Genomic DNA, 22,641 nt, shown 5'->3' with positions numbered 1-22,641 from the left:
TTGATTCAGAAATACATTGTTGTTGTTCTAGCTGCCAGATGCTAATTGGCTAAATCTGGTAGCATATGTGGCACTCACTAGCTTAAGAGGCAGGTAGCATGTGAACCGGTCAGGGGCAACACTTATCAGATACTGTATGTATATTTCACATAATTCACACATAATTATTAATTTCATGATTTTTATTCATTTGATATTGAACACTCTGGGGCTCCATAGCCTGGATGTATCTGTGAGTTTGAATTTGCATGCAAGGGGACAAACACATCACACATGCCAGATGCTGCGCCACTCCTCCTCACTGTGAAACCATCCTGAGAAGACATTATTTGAAACACTCTCTCATTACAGTCACACCCACAGTTTACATGGATACCAATGACACATAATAAAGTCTCTCAGGACTCAGAGTATCAATGATTCATCAGTTCTCTAATCAATAAGTCATGTTATAAAGAGTGTGCTGCCGTGTCTCTGCTCTCTTTTACTCGGCTCCAGGGAGTATTTTGGTCCCTGGTGAAACATGAAACTGGCCTGCATACTGTAGGTGGGTGATCATGACACAGCATGGATGCAGCAAGGCCTTATGGGTGAAATCAGAAGCCATCATGGCATCTGACCTCATGATATAATAAAATTAAAGCTGTTACCTTATTAAACTGGTGATGCAGAATTATGGTAGAGTTTCAATTAGACTTTAAAGGGGCACCCAAGAAGGTGGTGTCTAAAGACAATGTTTGGGGTGCCAGGTTGTGAAAAATCCAGTTGAGGGTTGAGCCATGTGACCGCTTTGCCAGTGCAAAATCCATCTGATAGACTGAAGTATGAATTAATAAGAACCCCTTTATTATTGACTTGCATGCCTTCTCCACCGATTGTACACATCAAGATCAGTTTACAGGTCATAAATATGTGACTCAGCGTGTGAAAACAGTTGTATGATGTCTTCTGTAGCTCTCGAAGAGCTTTGTCCAGTCTTAAAAAAGCCTGATGGTTTCATCAGACAATGGATTTTATTACAATTTAATTACAGTCTGAGTTATGTGGGGTTTCTGGCAGCAGTGATATCTACTACTTGGTGAAAACAAGACAGATCACTGGGAGCATGGCTGCCGAGCCTCTACCACTGGCAGCTGCATATAAACAAAACCAAATTTAACTCTAATAGAATCAGTTTAGCTACAATGAGCTTGAACCAGGAATCTTTACTGCGTGTCAGTCCCCATCTCTCTTTTCATCAATAAAAAAAAACTAAACTGACTAATTATCTGGTGTGGGAGTGGGAGTTGAAAATAATGCATGAATACTCATTAACTCAGGATAACAGGAGGCTCTCTTTCCACTTGTGCAATCAAGCTACATCATGGATAGGATCCAGTGTTTGGTCAAAATATCTCGGCTTCTGCTGCACCAATTTTGACCTTTTCTTCTTTTTTTTAATCCGTTTAATCTCAACTCCCAGAACTGAATGAAAGTGCAAGGCTAAAATGCTGGAGTGCCCCTTTAAACTTGATTGATCGTATTGAATAGTGCACCTGTTTTCTCTCAGCATCCAGTGTGTAAAACCTACTTACATTTGATATAAACCTGCAGCTCTCATGTCTAGGGGAGATATGGAAAGGGGGATTTCAATGTCCATGTCCGAGTTCACTCCTATGGACTCTATGAGGCCGATGATGAGTCTCCAGCTGATACAGGTCGATTCCTTCAAGGGGGACCCGTGCAGACATTACCACAGCGTCTGACACTCCTTTATTTTTAGCAGGGCTCTCTGAGGCTGCCATGTTGCCTGCGAGGTAGCTGCCCCAGAGGAGATAAACTGCGGCACTGAGTCACGGTCCTGGTCTGTGCGCTGTGTGGCTCTCAGGTTCACCGTGTTGCTTAATTAGGACATCCCGGAAGAGTCCCGGTCCTGTGCGCAGCTGAGTGACGGGGCACGGAGGCAGGAGGGGACCGCACGGCAGCAGCGCACCGCCACGAATCCGTCCGAGGGAATATTGACAATCCCGACAGAAATTCATCGCAGACCAGAGGAGGGAGGTAAGATATTTCTGTGCTGATGAGTTTCTAAGTCAATGTCAGGTTTGGTTCATTTTCGGGCTGGGGCGGAGGGGATATTGTCCTGCAGCGGGGGCGTCAGAGATGTGTGCGCAGAAATGTCCAAACAGAGACATCTTCACATGCCTCCTGTGCGCCATACGTTTTTAAATGACTGTGGCATGAAACTGGCGCAATGTAAGAGCACACTGTCTTGATTTGTTTTGTACTGATATTTTTCTGGTCTTTTGGAGCAACGGTGATATTGTGGCGCGGACCATGAAGCGTCAGATTAGAGGGGCGGTGGAGGTCGTGTCAGCGTGCCAGTGCCATGTCATGTTTTATTATGAGGCGACATCCTCTTCGGCCTGTGTGATGAGCACCTGTAATCAACCACTATGATGTTCAAACAGCCTACTGATGTTATAGATTATAGATTGTAGGCTGTGAACTGTAGAAACACAACAGTCTCACCTCAAGGTCCATTTTTTTTTAGCTTTTGGACCTTTCAGTTATATCAAATATCCTCCATGTTGGCTTAAAAGTTGAGTTAAACTTTGGTTAAACTCAGCTTCTACTATTTTAACGCAACCTTTAAGACAACATGGACAGAAAGTCCTTAATTGCCGAGAAATAATACATGAAACAAGAATGAATCTATCTCCTGATGAAGATCATGCAATGTGATCAAAAGCTCCAGCTGCCTCTCATAAGCCTATAAACACATTCACACCTGTTGCTAGCCTATATGATCTCAAATGCTCAAAATTAATCATTAGGCCCATATGACACGATTTCATTTCATTTTATTTCTGTACAATTCAATCATGATGCCCACATTCAGTTATATTCAAATCAACAACAAAACCCAAGATGCCACAGTATCAAATACAAACAGCTTTGATGATGTCTCAGCTTCTGTTTTAGTTGCTGTATGAACGGCTGTAGTACCTCTAACATAAACACTACCAAAATAAGAAAAGATGTAGTGACTTTATCAAGATTTACTTTATCTTTACAGGGTCCTCCACAGCACATCCCCCCAACACTTACATTAGAGTATCTTACAGGATGCCCATAGCAGCAAAGGCAGGCTGTGGCCCAATATAGCCCCAAAGATCAGATACCAGGCAAGAGGGTGCAGGCAACACAGGGAGGTCAGGGTGAAGTCAGTGATATCTTTCCACTGCAGCAACATGTGTGCTTTCTCAGCTGTTGGTTGGGGTCTTTCTGTGGCAGGCACTGTTGCCCACCTGTCTGCAGGAACAGAGGGAGGATTTGTTCATTTACAGGAAGCTGATATCTGCCAATGTCTCCAACATTTTGTTGTTTGTCTGGTGTTTTATAATCATGCCACTAAAGGTTCTGTCTGGTTCCCATTCTGTACTGGCCTGAATTTATTGAGTGTATATGAAAGCTAAAGGAGCATCACTGGCCTTGTATTTGCTTTGCCATGGAGAATTTGGCTGGTTGACAGTACAATCAGTGCAGCCGCTGGCTGTTTCTGTCTCATGGTTTTAAACAAAGTTTGATGTTATTGTTGAGCAGGACAGTGATTAAGTGGAGTGTACTGATTGTATATAATTTAAATCTGTGGATGGTTTTCTCCCTGAGTTAATATGTTGTTTTGTCTATGAAACATCATAAAAATAAAACTGCCCTTCACAATTTTTCTTTTCTTTCTTCTGTTACTCGGTGGTCAATTTGCTTGATATTTTCCACATAAACATATTACCTTAAATTATGTAGTTTTTATGTGTTTTTCCTTTGCTTTTGCAGAAAACATCTCATTGATGTTTGATATTTTTCAATCCAGTGTGGGACAGGCCAAATATTTGCCTTGAGACAGAAATAAAAACTAACTATAAATCTTATACATGGGACCTTTAAGTGGCACCCAAAATACCAATAACTTGACACTGACATTGTTGCTTGTTGTGACTTGTTGCACATGATCAACCTACATTGAGCTCTCCAGGATTCAGGTCTTGCCCAAGAGCTGTTGTGACCCAGAGGGCAGAAATAGCAGCTGAGTCCTGCGACAGGCATCTGGCACCGCTGAGAGGCTTCTCCAGAGAGAGAGATGACTCGATGACGCCCATCAGGACATATTTTCTGCTCACAGCACATAATTAGTAGACATAATTTACAAAGATTACAGACAGGGAACACAAACCATTCTACATAGCTGCCATATTAATGCAGAGCCTGCTGGTGTTTTTTATAGATCATTTGTAAAGCAAATAAAACAGATTATAACTCACGCCATTGGACTGTGTGTTGGATGTGAAGGGAGCAGGTGTCACATTAGAAAGTGCGTGTTACCTAGCAGTAGTGCGTAAACATGCAGTTGGTCGCTGGATTGAATTCCACTCTGTTGACTAATAAATATTGGAAACAGGCCTGCGTTGCCTCATGGTGATGCTTATGACTTGTCGGTGTTATAGGCGGAGATTCAATATGGTCCATGCCGCTATCTCCAATGTGTTTCAGTGGAATTCGATTACAGCTGGAGATTTGTTTACCTCTCCTCAGCAAGCTAATTTTGTCACAACTGTTTGCACATTTCAGCTGAATTTGAGTGCAGCGTATATAATCATGCATGTTGTGTACAGTCTGAGGCAGACCAAGCAGGTTCTTTCCCAGAGTGGCTCACCTCTAGATGACAGGAGTTGTTTGTGTTAACATGTGGAAATGTCATCAGCGGGAATATCCAGGGTGACTGAGGTCCCTCTTTCCCTGATCAGCATCAGCAAAGGTGATCTGCTAGAGGTACTCTGAAACAGTAATATATGGATTGTAGGCCTGAAGTTGAATCTAGTTGGGATCCAGACAGTTGAGAATGAATAATGCAGCAAACTGTTTCTCTACAAAATGCCTTATCTGGAAACTGGAAAATCTGATCACAAGATCATGAGATAATTATCTCGTTATCTCGGGAAAACAAAAGGCTGATTTCTCAAAATAATGAGCTAATTTATCAGTAGAAAACACGGCTTCCAGTCACATATTATACAGTATTCTTTTTGTTTGTATCTGAAGACTCTGTATCTTCCATCAGCATTTATTCCCTTTTTCCACTGGGCTAAATTGTCTGACTTTCCTCTCAGCCTGGCTCTGGTCTCTGTCCCTCCTTGATCCAACTCTGTAACATGTTCATGAGGTTGTGACTGTGGCACAGGGCCAGGCAGCTCAAACAGAGACCGTGTTCATATAAATGCCAATTCATTGGCTGCGTTTAGTTTCTCTCTGTAATGACATATGCTGGCTTTTTGAAAATGGAGCATGATGGAGTTGAACAGTGGTTCTGTCACTCAGGACCCAGTTCTGGTCTCTCACCACTGTACAGTTTTCTTCTGGGATCAATAAAGTACTCACAATGTACTGCATTACAAAACTAATCATCAGCCTAAGATCAGAAAGGCCACAGTACAGCTGAAGCAACCATTCCTGCTTTTGTTTCTAGGTTTGTTGCCATGGAAGGTTTAATGGAGCGGCTGGAGCGAGCTGTGACTCGCCTGGAGAAGATGTCCGTCACCGTGCAGGCGTCCAGCAGCATGGCTAACGGCGGCTGTGTCAACGGCATCGATGGAGGCAAGTCTGCGCTTCTGTAATACTCAGAGGTTTGGAGAGAGACCAGAACAGCTTTGTTCTATAATATTCTCAAGTTAAATAGGCAGTGATTTGTCCCTGTTATTTTCAGGTTTGTCTCAGTGTGTGGAGGCCTTTGACGTCGTGCTGGAGGGTCCATTGTCAGACTACCTGAACTACAGCCGAGCCTTAGGAAGTGAGGTGGAGAAACATGTAAGCTGCGTTTGATTCATTCACTAAAGTGTCTTTAAACCGTGTCATCTCGCTGTTCAGATGTCAGAATCCAGATGGCCTGAGTTTTGCCTCTGAATGCAGCATACAGGCTGCCAGCCTGGAGGAAGATGGCAGGCAGTACTCAGGGCTGAAAGGAATTCATCAGAACAATTAATGAGCTTTTATTTGCAGAATATTCTCCGCAAAACACGACAATCCAAGAAAATGTAGTAAAAGACAGCCCCCTTTTTGGAAATACAACAATAGTCTTTGAGCTTAGAGGTTCATTAATGAGCTTGGAAATCATAGTTGTTGTTATTTGCTACATTGATAGATAAATGTAAATAAGTGCAGGAAACAGCATTTGTATACTTTGGTTGAAGAACCTCTAAACTGTGGACACATGCTCAGCCTACATTTTATACATATTACATTACATATTCTGAGTATAAGTCTCACCATTCCACACAAACGCTGATGATGATAAATGAGACAAACACCTGTTCATGCACGCTCTGCAGCAGACAGATGTCACCACAGCTGCTGCAGGTTTGTTAGTCTACTGTTGGCAAAAGCAACTATTAATCATACTTTAATCCACCAATTTTAAACACCAAGTTCAGTTTACTGTTCATGCGGAGTCATACTGTCTCAATTTTGCAAAGATCTGTCTCTGGAAACTCCCCCAACTTAATGCAAGCGCCATAGCAATTGCTGGAGCACCATTTAACTCTAATAACTGAAAACACGGATCGAATTTTAATGATATTCCATTAAAACCTCCTCGCAGTCCAGATGATTTTGAGAAATCCTCAGATTGAATTTTTTTGCTTGCTAAGTAACTAAAAATTATGTGTTTTGTACCTCGATATGAAGGTAGAAAAGCAGAAAAAGCAGAAAAGCTCCTTGTAGTTAGTCGAGCGTCTCTCCAAAGGGAGCACAGATGGTTACCAGTGGCGCAACGAGTGCAGTCTCTCTGTGCCAACCTTTATTTGATAAATTTATAAGCATGGATTGTCCTACTTTAGATCCCACTAAGATATGCAGGGCTCTGGAAAGCTGAAGGGCAAGTGTTGTGTGTGTATGGGAGGTCCCTGGCCTAAAAGTAGATAGCAGTGACTTGTGTTCATGTTTATGACTGAAAAGGTTTCCTGTTCTCTACAAAGTCAAGGATGGGAGTATGGTTGACCTTTGACCTTACGTTCATTTATCAAACCGCTAGTGGAGCACCTTTTCCTACTTGGTAATGACCTGTACTCAGATTAGGACTTTAAGTGTGTTTTGTGGTAAACCAGTCGGCAGTAACAGCTGTGATATGTTCTTGGAATAAACCCAAAACAACAAGGAGCGCTCCAAAACAGAGGAGTAAAGGCAGGCAGAGAGAAATGTTTTTTAGAAATGCTTGTATTTCATTCTCTCTGTCTTGAAAGAATATTTCTATCTCTGTGTCCCATCACTGAGTGGGGTGAGAAGGAGGGGGAGTGTGTGAGCGAGAGCCAGAGGTACTTTCTTTAAGTTTGCTGAGCTCCTTTTATGGACAAAGCCTCCCTGGTGGTTCCCTTGGCCCGCAACTGGAAGTCTCAGACACACACAGGACACAGCTGGCTGGGACTAACCCAAAGTGTGTGTGTGTGTGTGAGTGTGTTACTGTACTTTCTTTTTTATGTCTGAGATGGACAGATTCACTGGCTGCATAGGCGTGAGAGAATATGGTAAAGTGTAAACAAAAGTGAATGAAGGAATGGGCCCTGTAACGTTGTCCATATTCAGTATACACACGATACAGTAACGTGCTGCTTATCAGACTCCATGAAATGTGTCATGTATCATAATCCAAACTGATCTGGCTTTGACTCTTATGATCGACAGGCGGAGATGGTGAACAAAGCCCTGCAGACTCAGAGAACTTTACTCAAGATGGCTGCCACACACCAGGAACCTGCACAGGTACAACATACTGAGACCTACTGAGTACGTGAGGGTTTACCTGAGGAAGATCTGTAGTTGAACGGAATGAAACGGTAACACCTTATATTCAGCTGCACATATTCGCCATTCGCTAGTTACTTTTTAGCATCCACCTTTCCCACTGCACTACTACTAACTTATTCTGTCAGGTATGTTCTCAGGAAATGTGAATGACCTTTGAGTGTGTTTCAGACAAAACTCAAATATCTCATGTTTAGGAAGAAAAACAATTTAGAGACTGTCCCTTTAGAAAATGAGTCAGTGTGCCTGGTATTCTGCCACTCTCCTCTTAACTCTGAGGCCTGGGCTCCACCGTAACGCTGTAAATTTGAGGCTCCCTGGTGGCCTGCAGGGGTTAAGATGCTGGTCGTAAACCACAAGGACCTGTGTTGTATCTGATCTCATCTCTCTCTCTGCTCATTTCCTGTTGACTTACAGTGAGAATAAAGCTATAAAAATGACAACAGCTAAAGTTATTTAACACTTAAGACTTATCGTCCCACTGACATTACTGCTGTTTGTTGGCTTCATTGGGACTCAGCTGAAAGCAATGGAAATAATTGTATCATGTGACTTGATACCATCATCACGATTGGCTCACAGCTAAGTTGCACACAAACCTTTCAGTTAACTGCAACTGTCACGTTATAAACTGCATCAGATGCTTCAACAGCGGCCGTGTCAGTCTGTGTCCTCCCCTCCTGTGTTCCCCAGCAGGCCGGGCTGTTCACAGAGGGATTACGCTGCTCTTTGACCAAGAAAACGCTAATACAACACATTCCCAACATGTTCACGTATAGAGAAAGAGGGGTGGGATTGAAAGCTGTCTGTGTGAGTCTGTGTGTGTGTGTGAGAGAGAGAGAGCTGATATGATATCATCCCATTGGCCTTCTGTTTGTGTTGTGTGTGTGTTACAGCGTCCACAGAGCCCACCAGGAAGTGATTACTCCGTATCTGTCAGGTCATTGGTTGAGGGGCGGTGAAAAGAGCATTCAGTGATTGTCAGAAATGCAAACAAGGAAAGAGTGAGGGTTTTACAGAGAGAGAGAGAGGGACAGACCCAAGAGAGGAGAGGGGTGAGATGTAAGGGAGGAGGTGAAAATTCAGCCAAATGGGTAAAACCCAAACTAAACACGACAGAAGGGACGAAAAAGAACTTCATGAACCAAGTATGTAGTTAATATAATGCTCTTCTTTTCATCTCTTTTTGAAGAAACACATACTCAGGTTTGCTGTCCATTCTCTAAACCAAAAGAGTATTTTAGTTTAGTATTTTATTCAAGTGTTTTTTCAAGATTTTACCGTGTTAAGTCCCGGAACAATAAAAAATTAAATTCTTGATACAATGGCAGATGAGCCTTTAATATTTAAAGGATTGCTTACACATTAACAGGACTTGGTTTTAGTTGGAAATAAAAAAAAAAACACAGAGGCAGGTTTAAAAGCGAAATGTGTAGATTTCATGTGATTTAAATGGTCAAGGTTCAGGTTTTCTAGCAATTCAAAAACTTGTCGATTGATGGGTAGTTTGCTGGAAAACGTGTGACTTGGCTTGAGACCAGCCCCAAAAGGCTTAAAACTGCTCTGCTATCTGGTGCAAGATTTCCATGTTTACAACTTCCGAGCGATCATATCGCTGGACAATTCAAGATGGCTGCATGAATGTGAGGTTGGTTGGTGTGAGACATCCATTTTTGTTTGACTTTTTAGGCACTGATACATTTGTACCACTAGCACACACACACACACACACACACACACACACACACACACAGAGTCATGTTTCCATCACTTTGGGGGACGTTACATAGACTGACATTCATTTCCTTGAGACTTACCCGAACCCAAACCGTAACCACTTTGGTCCCAAACCACAAACTGTCCCCAATTAACTGGACTTTAGTCTGAAATGTGTCCCCATAAGTAGGGTAAATCAGATACACACACACACACACACACACACACACACACACACACACACACACACACACATACACTTACACAGCTTCCAAGGCCTTTCTTCTCTGCAGCACAGCCCTGTTGTGCTCTCTGACTTTTTATGGGCATGTTCTATATTTGAGCCTGTTGTCAGTGTGTGTGAAAGAGTGTGTGTGTGTGTGTGAGTTAGATAAAGTGTGAGACAAAGAGAGAGAGAGCAAAAGAAAGTAAGCCTCTCTCTCTCACATGCGACCTCAAGTTGGCCTGTGAACTGTGAGTGTGCGTTTTTGTGTCCGTGTTGCCGGTTCTGGCAGTTTGGCACACACTTTGTGGACTTTCACAGTTTAAAATAACCCTCCTGCAGCTGTTCTCCCCTTGTCGCCCTCCACTCTCTACCTTTGATCCACTGCTTTTATAGGAAGTCAAGGCTTGGACGCTGTGCTATTGTAACACACTGAGCATCAAATAATGTGAGCCGACGTTTTTGATCCTTTTGTCGGCTCATTCTCTCTCTCTCTCTGTCTGTCTGCCTCAGTTGACTTCTTATCTGTGTAGTTGTATGTACATCTGCTTTTTTTGTAGACTGAGATCAGCCTTAGGAGCGGGGAAAATTATGAATCACTTCACTGATTGAAAATGTTTTGTTCAGCTCAGTTCAGATTATCACTGACTGTGTAGTTCAAAGGCACATCAGTAAGCAATTAGATTTCATACCGCTCTGACTATAAAGAGCTGCTTTCATTCGGTCTTTGATTCTAATTAAGTTCTGCTGAGAAGGTCCATGTACCTCATACCTGCACAGTCAATAGAAAACTGCCTCCAGTCTTTGTGCTAAGCTAACCGTGTGCTTGCTCTAGCATTAAGAGGCTAGCTCTGCCCAAAGGTTTTCTACCTAACAGAAAAAACACTTTGGGTTATGTATGGACTTAAGAAATTCAATACAACATGTTAATTAGTGAGCTTTAGAACTGCAGAGGTTTCCCCTTGTTTCCAGTCTGTATGCTAAACTAAGCTAACCAGCCACTGGCTCCATCTTCATATTTACAGCGGGAGGAAACAACAGAGCAAGAAACAAAGCATGTGTAGTATATACATTGTTGAGGCCTGTTTATAGCTGTTTTAATGTAAGATGCTCAAACCTTCATGTTTCACTACATTATGTTTGCTTGTGTTTTTGGTTCGATCCTCCTGCAATATAACAAGTACATAAACTGCTATGGGATGAGAAGTCTCAGCCTTGGACCTTCTGACAGGTGCTCAATGTAACAAGACATAACATACATAACAACAAAGTAGATTTATTTGTGCTCAGGAATGTAGCTGTTTTCACTGGCAAATTGCTGAAGGGTCTTACATGGAAAAAATGACTCTCGCTCCTGTTCTGACTTGATGCCAACATGTAAATTTGCCAGAACAGTTATAGATTACAGTGCACCTGGGAATACAGCTACAGTTTTTCTATTCGAATGCGTCCTGTCTGCACCTTCTCCTTCTCCTTCTTCTCTCTGCTCTGTCCTGAGCCCATATATCTGTCTCTTTCCTCACTGTGCAGCATGATTGGGTGAGGGGAAATCCCTATTCTGACTGACTCGTAGAATACAAGTCATGTTTTCAGCGTGAGCCATGATGCCGTTGTTGTTGTTGTTGTGAAATGTAGTTGATTTGGTCACTTTTTTCAAGCCATACATGCTGATGGCTACCTCTCAAATGTGTGGATCTGATGTTTTTCTTTGTCATATATTATAATAAACTGATTATCGGGGGGGTTTGCCTGTTGGTTGGGCATTTATAGACCTCTGCTTGCACTGTGAGAATCCATGACAGGCATTATTCATGATTTTGAATCAATCGATTAATTGAAAAAATAATCATCAGGACAATCAGTAATGAAAATAACCTTCAAAAAGAAAAAACAGAACTGGTTGAATAGATAAATACTGTAAACTATTTATTAACATTTACATTCAGTTTCGTGTTACCTCAAGTCATCTGTACGTTCCCCCTCAGAAAACATAGTACATCCCTATTTGCAGCAGCACGGTGTCTGTTTTGGACAGCGGAGATATGTTGCCTCAAAGCTGCTCGCACACAGTTATTAGCTGGATTTAGTGAGAAGCCAGAGGAGCAGAGAAAGGAGCGTCTATCTCGGCTTATGGAGATCATGTGCATCTGATTGAGGGAAGAATTTCTTCGAAAAAAATGAGAAAGCTTACATCTGTTTTTATTGCTCCTTTGCACGCAGGCAGAAAATTACAGCATTGCCTCACACCTGCATCTATATATATTGAGGAAAAAAAAACAGATATATTCATGTACACTCACAACTGTGGAGTGTGGAATAAACCATACACTGAACAGCTAGTGAGACTTGACAGTACATCAGGTATATGCAGTTTAGATAAAGTGACATCATCAGAGACACTGGCTAATCTCGATGCATGCAATCGATCAAACTCCTCATTCGAATAAAGAAACTACATTGTTACAGCTCAGTAAAAATAAATGTTTAGCAGCCATTTCACTGCAGACCAGAGCCAGAAAGCTGCAGCAGCAATCTACCAATGAAACATTTTGTTCCTGGATCTGTGTGTGTGTGTGTGTGTGTGTGTGTGCAGGCGCATGATAGGTAAACTGTAAACACTGGAGGAGCGGTATGCCTTACAAGGCCAGAGGGATCTCCCCATGAACCGAGGAATGTTTGTAGGAACGGTGCAATGGGGAGGGGAGCCGAGAGCTGGGAGACGAGCTATAGCTGAGATCTGGAAGTTCCAATGGAAAAAGGCTCCAGCTAATAAAATTAGTTACTGTCCTGTAGCCTAGTTTAGGAATGACTGAGGCTGGGCATGGGTGGGCAGGGAAAAGTACGCTGGGGTTGTAAAATCACAAGTATCTGAAACATGTTAAAGAGAAGTCGGCATGTGAAAGAAGTCAGCCACTCCTGTTGCGAAGCTATCAGGGCTTTTAAAATTTGATTTAAATGCAGTATCTCCTTATCTTCATACACTCTCCTCTCACAGTGACACTTCCTTCCTTTTCTCCTGCATTCTTGAGTCCTCCTGCCATCCTATCCTAATTCCTCCCTATTTCTGCAGACAGAGTTCCATGACCTGCTGAAGCCGATTTCGGATCACATCCAGGAGATCCAGAACTTCAGAGAAAGAAACCGCGGCAGCAGCTTCTTCAACCACCTGTCAGCCGTCAGCGAGAGCATCCCCGCTCTAGGCTGGGTGGCTGTGGTAAGGAGACTGATGAGCATAAATAAACACAGGCTAATGTTTTTCTTCCTCCAACAATCTACACTATTTGTCCCTCTGTCTTATTCTTGGTCTCTGTTTCCCATCAGAGCAAATCTCTTCTTCTGAGTTTAGGTATGAATACCATTTCCATTAAGATCAAAGCTTTTCCACTTGGGTAGAAACAGCCTTTGGAGCTGGCTCTGGTCAGTGTTCATTGCTGTCAGAGGGGCACTTTTCCCCACAGGACATCATTATGTCACTGTGAGCTTTTCTTCTTCATCCTGTCACACGAAGACAAATGCGCTGATAGTCAGATACTTTCCCAAAGGCTTGTATAAGACAGTTTGGACCTCACGGTGCTTCAGAGAGCGAGATAACTTTTCATCTTTCTCAGAGTCAGAAGCCGGGTCCTTATGTGAAAGAGATGAATGATGCCGCCACCTTCTACACCAACAGAGTGCTGAAGGACTACAAAGAAACGTAAGTACTGTGTATCTACTGAGCTCTTCACAGTAAGAGCGCATGTCACTGAAGGATAATCTTATGATTGTGCTCTTATTGTGATCCTGTTTATGTGGAAATGTACGAATTAGAAAAACTTGAGTAGCATATACAACAAACACCATAACAGTTCATAAATACTTTTGGTAACAGTTTATATTAAGGTACACATGTTCATAATCAGCTAGTTGCTCATTAGCGTGCATATTAGTTGCATATTGGCTCTTTATTAGTCATTATAAAGCACTTCAGTAAAATGGAAGTTCCGGTCCTTGATTATAATTAGCTGAGCTGCATTCAATTACCAAACTGAGCTAAACCCATCTTTCAGTGAGATTTATGGCACTGTGAAAAATGGGAACGCCCTTTAGCTGTTCTAAAATCACTGTAAATAATGGCCCCTTGGGGCTTATGGCTTTAATTAATGCCTTACTCTGCATAAGCATATTTTACAACTGCTAGGCCATTAACTAAGAGTTTTCCCCACAATAACCTCCTAATTACAGTTCATTGATATAAGGAAGTTGTTGTACAAGGATTCCAAGAAGACCTTTCTAAGCACTTTATAATGATTAATAAAGAGTCAATATGCTACTCATATGCATGCTAAAAAGCAAATAGTTAATGATTAATTTAAAGTGATGCTTCACCATCATCTCCTCTCTTGACATTGTCTTTTTATCCGCTTCCTCCCTTTGCTCCTTCCTACCGTACTGCTGTCCTCATCCTACTCTCTGTTTTCATATCTATGTCTCCACCCTCTCACCAACCTCCCCTTTTCTCCCAGCGACAGACGTCATGTCGACTGGGTACGTTCCTACCTGTCAATCTGGACCGAGATGCAGTCCTTCATCAAACAGCACCACACTACAGGGCTGGTGTGGAGCAAGACGGTGAGTACAACACACATCTGTTCATTTGTTAAACATTTTATTATTGTATATACACCATCCCTGTACAGGAATAAGAATGTAAACACCAAGTATGTTTGCACTTTCATCCATTTTTCAGATGCTCTTCTTCTGCAAAAGTTAACAACACACTTGCCTGAAAAAACAAATTACTCCTATAACAACTTGTTTATTATCTTAGCTGTATTTTCATTTAGTTTCCATTCGCAGGCCTTGATATTTTTGTATCAGAGCTCAAATTAACTCCTACTTTTTGCATCCACTTCCATTTTTAGTTATGGAGCAGCCTGTTACATAAACCAGTGCAGAGAGAATGAATGAATGAATGAACTTCTCTCCGGTGGCTGCACCCCGTGCTTCTCCATAGAGCTCACAAAACCTCTGTCACTCCCACACACTCTGCTGTTTATGGATGTCTGCTGTGGGACTCCTCTGCACTCACACACACCAGATCCCAGAGATTATGATGGCGCGAAACCAAATCCTTCAACACACACTTGACCCCTTTTATTGTTAGCTGGAAGGGTTTCTCATCTTTATTCACTGAAGAAAAGCTCACTGAAGCTTGTATGCATTTTGGCATCTAATATTAATAAAAAGTGTGATGTAATTTCTTTCTTAAAGGAGCAGTTTGACATATTGGGAATTACACTTATTTGCATTTGTTTTATTTATTTTGCTCTTGCCAAGAGTTAGATGAGAAGAACAATACCACTCTCATGTCTGTATAGCAAATATGCAAACATGGGACGGTTAGCATGACTTGGCCTGGCATAAAGACTGGAAGCAGGGGGAGATAGCTAGCACTGCTCTGTCCAGAGGTAACAGAATCCTGCTACTAGCAGCTCTAAAGCTCATTAATTAATGTTTGGTATCTCACTTATTTAATTTGTACAAAAACTGAAGTGATAAAACAATAAATTGACCTTTCTTTAGGGATTATGTGCTTGACTGTTTCTTGGCTCTGGGCAGTTGAAGGGCAACCAGGCTAGACTCCAGGAAGTTGCTAGTCCCAGCCAAGAACTAATCTGATATATAACCCCGCATACAATGAGGAATTGTTTTCATGTTGTTGTACTGAAGGCCTTAAACAAACAAGATATTAAGTATTAATTAGTGACCCTTGGAGGTGCTGTCAAGCAGGTTTTGTTGCTGTTGGTAAGAAAGAGCCATGCTAGCTGTCTTTATGCTAAGCTAAATTAAGCTTACTGGCTGTAAGCTCTCATCTAACTCTCAGAAAGTGTGAAATAAAAATAATTGAACAAGTGTGTTTCCCAAAATGTTCAACTGTTCCTTTAATGACAAATCACTGGGTTAAAACCTGAGGTGGAGCTAATGCTAAGCATGTTTTTTCCGTGCAGAAACATGAGAGCCTGCGGTGGCTGTGTGTGTCAGCTGTTGTCCCTGCTGTCAGCCGACAGAGCCGAAGTGTGTGTGCCTACAAGGCTGGGAGTGTGTGGTACTAACAGGTGGTCCTCAGGGTTTACTTGAATGGAGGTTTTCTTCACAGAAGAACCCCGACAAAGAGTCTGTGTACACACACAGCCTTGGCTGTAACCTAAACTGCAGGGCTGGTCCCCCTTCAACGCAGCCGTCATCTGCTGCTCAGATAGGGCTTTAGTGACATGCTTATACTCTGACATGCACAGGCTGACATATGGAGGTGGCTTTACACACACGTGCTACCAACCACATTAGTACCTATGCTACATATCAGGCTCTTTGCAAAAAGGAATTTAAAATGTAATTAAAACAAGACTGAAATAAGAAACAAGGGAGCAAATTGCCTCTGAAACACAAGATAATGCTTATTGAACACATTATTATTTTACAATTTGTGTCACTGAGCTGTTTGATATTTGTTCAGCCTGCTCTCTGTGTGCTCCTGAAGGCAATTTGTGGTAGCCTCTTACAGGTTAACTACATTCTGGGTGAGAACAGTGGGGTCACTTTTTACCAAAAAGCAAGTAATGCTGTCTAAAGTAGAGCTGCAAATAGTAATTTTCATTATCAATTAATCTTATAATTATTTTCTCAATTCATTGATTAATTATTTGGTCTATAAAATGTTGTTTTATTCATCAAACATGCTAAAAACCAAAGGTATTCAATTTACTGTTAAATAACACAGCAAACACAAAAACAGCAAATCCACATATTTGAGACGATGGAACCAGATAATGTTTGTCAGCCTCTGATCGTTACTCTTCATCCCAGTGATGCAGGTTATCTGCAAACCAAAAGGTGGACAAAACTGGCCAAATGCCCCTGAAAATGTAAAAAAGGAAAGAAGTGTCCTTTAACAAGAAAGTGGATTATTCCTTCGCTTCATACAAACATGTTTGTGTACACCCACAAATGCACAAACACACAAGCAGGCCTGAGCACAAAGACGCAGTCAGACAGTTTTACAGCCACACACACACACACACACACACACACACACACACACACACACACACATGTGCATGCTGGTTGTAATCCAGTGGTATGCGCTGAGCTGTTTAGTGTAACAGCTCAGCATTGTTCAGCAATGATTTTCACAACACATGTGCCTGGGGTCAAAGGTCAAGTCGTCTCAGCTGTACTCATGCAGCACGTAAAGTGACGGTTCAGCCCCTGTGAAAGGTGTGTGTGTGTCTGGCAGCTGTGTAAGGTCTTCAGACAGTGTGTGTGTGTGTGTATGTGTGTGTCTCCTCACTGTAGTTGTTAATGGATTGGGGTGCACTTTTACTGTACACCGCTCATCAGTTAATAAGCAAAACAGCTACTCATTGTTGTATATCAGGGCAGACTGGAGCTAACTAGAGCACTACCTACAGCACATGATGAAACTCATAGTGCTCAACCAAACATTGTTCAAAGTCACAGAACTTTCTTTGAAATTCTTGTGGAGATCCTAAACTTTCCAAAGAGTCTAGGTCGAATTTTTTGGGGAATTGTGTATAAAGTAAACGCAGCATATCTAGAATATTTCCATTGGTTGATTTGCTGCTGCTATTTAAGACGTGGAGACGTGCATTTGAGTATTTCTCCCAGTGTAAACAGCAGATAGCTCCAATAAAAAATATACTGTATGTGTTACTGACAGAGAAAAGTAAGATGGCTTTACAGTTACAACCCTGAAGATGCTTAAAGACAGAAAGAAGTCGTCTAAGTATCTCTTGGCACTGAAAATAAAATGTTTTTTTGTTTTTTTTTCATCTTCATGTGCTACATGTCCATCCCAAGCACTGTCATTATCTGGTAAAATTTATGCATTATTGCAACCAAGCTTGAAGGTATTTCTTGTGCAATACTCTCCCTGCTGGAGAGGTTTGTTACTACAGTTATCCATTAACACCTGGCACCGTTATGTTTTTTTCATGAGTGCACCACTAGGCTGCTGTCTAACATTTGACATTCTCCATCATTCCAGGGCCCCATTGCTCCTCCTTCTCTCTTTGAGACCCCCACTGTCCCCAGCGCACCCTGTCCCCCACCTCCCCCTCCTCCTCCTCCGCCCTGCCCTCCTCTGGTCTTCAGTGATGATGACTCCCAGCCGAAGGCAGGCGGTGCAGCAGCCCAGCACTCAGCACTGTTTGCCCAGCTCAACCAGGGCATGGACATCACTAAAGGTGGGTGAACCCCTAATAAAAGGGTTTAGTGTTAAGTGCGGGTTACAGCATGTCTGTAATCCTTGTTACATCCTTGCATGTGCATAAAAATATTTCTCCTATTTTCCATTTGTAGGTCTGAAGCACGTATCAGATGACCAGAAGACCCATAAAAACCCCACTCTGCGTTCACAAGCGGCTCAGAGCAATACACCGTCCCCAGGGACTGTGAACTCAGCCAAAGCAGTGGTCCAGAAAAGACCCCCTCTGCTGGAGCTGGAGGGGAAAAAATGGAGGGTGGTACGTAAAATGTTTACTTTCTCATTAATTATTCCCAAAGGCTGTGTTTTTTTTTACCACTGCGAGTGTCACAGCTTATTGATGTAATCCGCTCCCTTGTCATTGCAGGAGAACTTTGAGCAGAAACACGATCTGGTGATCGAGGAGACGGAGCTGAAACAAGTGGTCTACGTCTTCAACTGCAGCAACTCCACCGTGCAGATTAAGGGCAAAATTAACTCCATCATCCTCGGTGAGCTGCCTGAAAGCAGAAAGTATTGTTTTGGTGATTAAATTCATCATTTCTGATTATAATTTTCCTTTACTATACATGTATTGACTCTCCTCAGACAACTGTAAGAAGCTGGGTTTGGTTTTTGAGAACGTGGTTGGGATTGTGGAGATCATCAACTCCAAGGCAATTCAGTTACAGGTGAGAAAAAATGTCTACAGAGTGGCTGTAGGTCGGCTTCAAAAGACATAATATATTCTGATTTTTCTGAAGATTCAACATGGTACCTTGTAAGTGCAAAGTGTGCCACACATTCCTGTCAATAATTGCAAGATGTCTTTCTACAGGTGCTGGGAAGAGTTCCCACCATTTCCATCAACAAGACAGAGGGCTGCCAGGTCTATCTGAGTAAGGACTCCCTCAGCTGTGACATTGTCAGTGCCAAGAGCTCTGAGATGAACATCCAGATACCACACGGAGATGACGATTATGTGAGTGTCTAAAATAAGACACAAGGTCTCTGAATGTCTGTTAAGGCAGAAGTTCTTTTTTCTACAGTTGATGTTCTCGGTTGTTCTGCAGAGGGAGTTTCCAGTGCCGGAGCAGTTCAAGACTGTTTGGGACGGCTCCAAACTGGTGACAGAACCCACTGAGATCGCAGGCTGATTGATGCTTCATCGTCATCGCAACAGATTTTTTTTTTTTTTTTTTTTTTTTAAATAATCTCTCCGTCCCCTTGATTTCATTGGGTTTCAGAGATATAAAAGGGATTATATACGCAGGCACTGCAACAGATTAGCTTTTGGTCCACTCATTGTGACTGTATTTGTGACTTCATGATGTCTCTCTAGCACTTTCAAACACATCCCACAGAGTAAATGGACATCTCAGGTTAAAGTCCCACAGACCCATGTAGTTATCTTTTCTTACATTTCTGTGCCATAGCAATAAAGGCATTTGTGTAAGAATGTATACCTGCTGAAATATAAGCAATCTTAAATCTCATTATCTTCAAAATATTTTCTGGACTTTCACAGTTATGACTGTATTTTATCTACATCCATTGTTGTGTTTTATTGTGTGAGTTTTGAACCACAACCCCAGCAGGAACACATTATTTTACAGAAAAGGCTATAAAAGATGACCTAACATGCACATACGACATTCAGTGGCCAAGCAGACAATGATAACTTGATAGTTAAGATTAGAACTATGTGGTATGTTTTCTATCTAATGAAGTGTATCTTTGTGAACTCTTTAAATGTGTGTAGCGCAGCACTGTTCACCATACTTTGCATTAATGGCAGATGTGACTGTTTTGCTGCTGCATAACATAGGATGTCAAGTATAATCAGTAAACTCAGATGACTGTAACAATATCAAGTGGTCTGCAGGAGACATTAACTTGATCAAAAATAATTACCTAAATACTTGGCTACTAATTTCTCTAAATATTTAGAAATATAGTTACAAGCACTACATTAGTACACCTTAAAATACTCAGAGTAGTAGTAACTGTCAGACTTGAGCACTTCCTACTCACTTCCTGTAGTCTCTGTATTACCTTGTGCATTATATTTTGTACTAGGATGTAGCACATGGCACCAGCATAAGAGAGATGATCATGCACACCACGAATGCTTTTCAAAACTTTTAATTTACATGAAAACAATCTGATTTCATTGTGTATCGTTTTTCAAATAAAATCGAAAGCCTCGCTTCTTGCTCACTGGTGTTGTTGCAAATGAGAGTTGCACCTTTCAAGACATTCCCGCAGCACAGACACCAAAACAGGAAGGAAATACCGTGACTTTCCTTTTCATGACTTTCCTCCATGACAATACAAAAGATCTACAGATGAAAAAGGTAAGATGAAGACAGTCAGAAAAATATCAATATTTTCAGTTTGAAAGTAGCTGTCAGTCAGGTCCATATGGAAAAAATAGACACCTGATTTCAAGTCAAAAGTGAAGATGGCACCACCCAAATTACCCACATCTGTAATAAGACTTCTGCTACAGAGTTTCAAAGGCTCCTGTCAGTGTTTGATCACCAGATTTCCCTGAGAGTCTTGAGTAAAGAGCATCTCGTCTTCCTCGTCCTCCTCCACCAGAGATTTGTAAGCATGAGTTCTCACCGTCCCGGGGATTATGTTACTCTGATCTTTTAGTGGACTCCTGGCTTGCAGACCTCTATGCGCGATCACCCTGAAGCCTTCAGAGTCCTGGGTGAACAACATGGCCAGACTGTCCTCGTCAACTGCTGTGCATGACTGCCGGAGTGCTGTTTTTTTGATGGGAGAGCTACGTGGTTTTGTCCATTTGAACTGCGAGTCAGGATGCTCGTCTTTATCTGCCTTTCTCCACTGGCACATTGGAATATGTTTTCGAGGTGATGCAGTTTTTGGTCCTGTCAAATTATGACTTGAAAGAGGTTCAATGTGAGAGAGAACTGAGTGCTTACTTGGTGACATAGAAGACACAAACCTACTGTTTTCTTTCTCATCATCCCCCTGAGAAGAGTTGAAGGGTTTAAAGGATTTTTGAGTCGAGGTTCTTGCCTCCACATCCATACAAATACCAAAGGCCTCTTCACTTTGTAGACTACTAAAGAAACTTGAATCAGAGTTGCTGAAGTTTTTCTCTGGGGTGTTTTTCTGTTTAGTCGGGTACAATTCATCTTCAGAAAACTGACTGTAAGTGAGCAGTGGGTCCTGACTCCACACCTGTGGAAGAGGTTGACTGTCACCTGGCAGTGAGGGGGTTGCAGTGAGCCTCCTCTTACTCTGTGGTGGGTTGAACTCTTCAGTCTGGTCTTCTTCAGATTCACAGTACATGTTTTGAGAAGGTGCGGGGCTTGCTGCGTGCTCCTGCCTCACTGCTGCTTCTGACACATTTTCATTTTTCCACTCAGGAGCCATACCAGGCTCAGAGCTTTGTAAGTCAGGATCTATCTCACGTCTTCGTTTTATCCCTGATGCTACAGGCGTGGGTGCAGTTAAGGCACATGTGGATGAGGAGGATGATGGAGAAGGCAACACTGGATCCATGTTAGGTACATCAAGAGCAGACATCTTCTTGAGAACTTTTGGCAAAGGGCATAAAAAAAGCACAATGTTAACACAAAAAGAAATGGATGGCGTCTGTTTATACATTCAAGCAAGTCAACTGCAGCTTTATCAGCTTCTGACTAATTTTGCTGAAGATGGTAATAATCCTATGAAGGTGTCTTGAGAACCTGATGGCTGCAGAGTTTTTGCAATTTACCTCTGCGCTGAGGTGTGAAGAAGGCTGATATGGAGCTCTGTTTGGTGACTGGTATTTCCAGTTTAGTCTGAGTGAAGTTCAGTGCCACAGCCAAACTGTATCCTTCACCTCTAACAAAGGGATTCAGCAGTTTCGAAATGGGCCGGGCGAGTCGCTTCTGGAACACAAGATGGGCAGAATAATATATGATCCTTCTAAGACACATGAGTACACTAACAGAGTAAGACGCCACCGATAAGACTCTGATACTTACTTTTTGATACTACATATGCTGTAAGTGGTTATGTGTAATATGAACATCTGCTGTGTACAAGTTAATGTATTAATTCACTGCTTTATTGAGAGGTAACAATGCAGCCACTCAGTCAGAAATTAAAACTAGTTTCCACAATTACCTGTTTGGCTTTTTCTTTCAGTTGCGTGGTGTCCAGCCAAACGCCACATTCCTCTTGAGCAGACTTCTTCACGGCTGGTTTGGAGCTCTTCATGGTGCAGACTGAAGGACAGATCTGAAATACATGAAACAAAAATATTTCATCAGTGAGTTTATCAGACTTTGCTTCTCATTAATCCACATCATAACTTTACCATAATTCTAAATTACAAGACCGGTGCTGGCTGTCAGTAAACCACCTTCGCTAACAGCTAATTCGAGGTGGTATTTGATCATGATAGCATTATTTAGGTTCGCCCTATAACGTAAATGATCATAGCATAGATTTGAACTGACCCCATCAAATTTTCCAGGAATGTGTTCAGCTTTCCTATGCGTTTACTAGAGCTTTTATATCCATTCAAATTAACTATCCTTTAGTTCAGAAATTTGTCGTCGTTATTGTTACTGTCTGTTCGAGTCTGGCGCCTTGACTATGG

At 42.0% G+C, this 22,641-nt stretch overlaps 2 protein-coding genes across 2 annotated transcripts; one reads left to right on the top strand and one right to left on the bottom strand.

Moving 5' to 3' along the window:
- The first annotated feature begins 1,736 nt into the window (after window positions 1-1,736).
- cap2 (cyclase associated actin cytoskeleton regulatory protein 2) lies at window positions 1,737-20,219 on the top strand. Its single transcript, XM_076755173.1, has 13 exons — window positions 1,737-2,040; window positions 5,504-5,631; window positions 5,741-5,841; window positions 7,711-7,788; window positions 12,840-12,983; window positions 13,378-13,463; window positions 14,272-14,377; window positions 17,814-18,012; window positions 18,128-18,291; window positions 18,400-18,523; window positions 18,621-18,703; window positions 18,850-18,993; window positions 19,085-20,219. Exons 2-13 carry the CDS (start codon window positions 5,514-5,516, stop codon window positions 19,166-19,168), a joined length of 1,431 nt encoding a protein of 476 aa, XP_076611288.1. The 5' UTR covers window positions 1,737-2,040; window positions 5,504-5,513; the 3' UTR covers window positions 19,169-20,219.
- Window positions 20,149-22,633, bottom strand: aunip (aurora kinase A and ninein interacting protein). Its single transcript, XM_076755174.1, has 4 exons — window positions 22,499-22,633; window positions 22,164-22,277; window positions 21,769-21,925; window positions 20,149-21,586 (listed from the first exon to the last, which is right to left on the bottom strand). The coding sequence occupies exons 2-4, from the start codon at window positions 22,254-22,256 to the stop codon at window positions 20,541-20,543; spliced, it is 1,296 nt and encodes a 431-aa protein (XP_076611289.1). The 5' UTR covers window positions 22,257-22,277; window positions 22,499-22,633; the 3' UTR covers window positions 20,149-20,540.
- Between the last annotated feature and the right edge of the window lie 8 nt (window positions 22,634-22,641).

Source organism: Chaetodon auriga, chromosome 17, assembly GCF_051107435.1.
Source record: "Chaetodon auriga isolate fChaAug3 chromosome 17, fChaAug3.hap1, whole genome shotgun sequence".
NCBI lineage: Eukaryota > Metazoa > Chordata > Actinopteri > Chaetodontiformes > Chaetodontidae > Chaetodon > Chaetodon auriga.
This window is presented reverse-complemented; position numbering and strand designations above follow the sequence as displayed.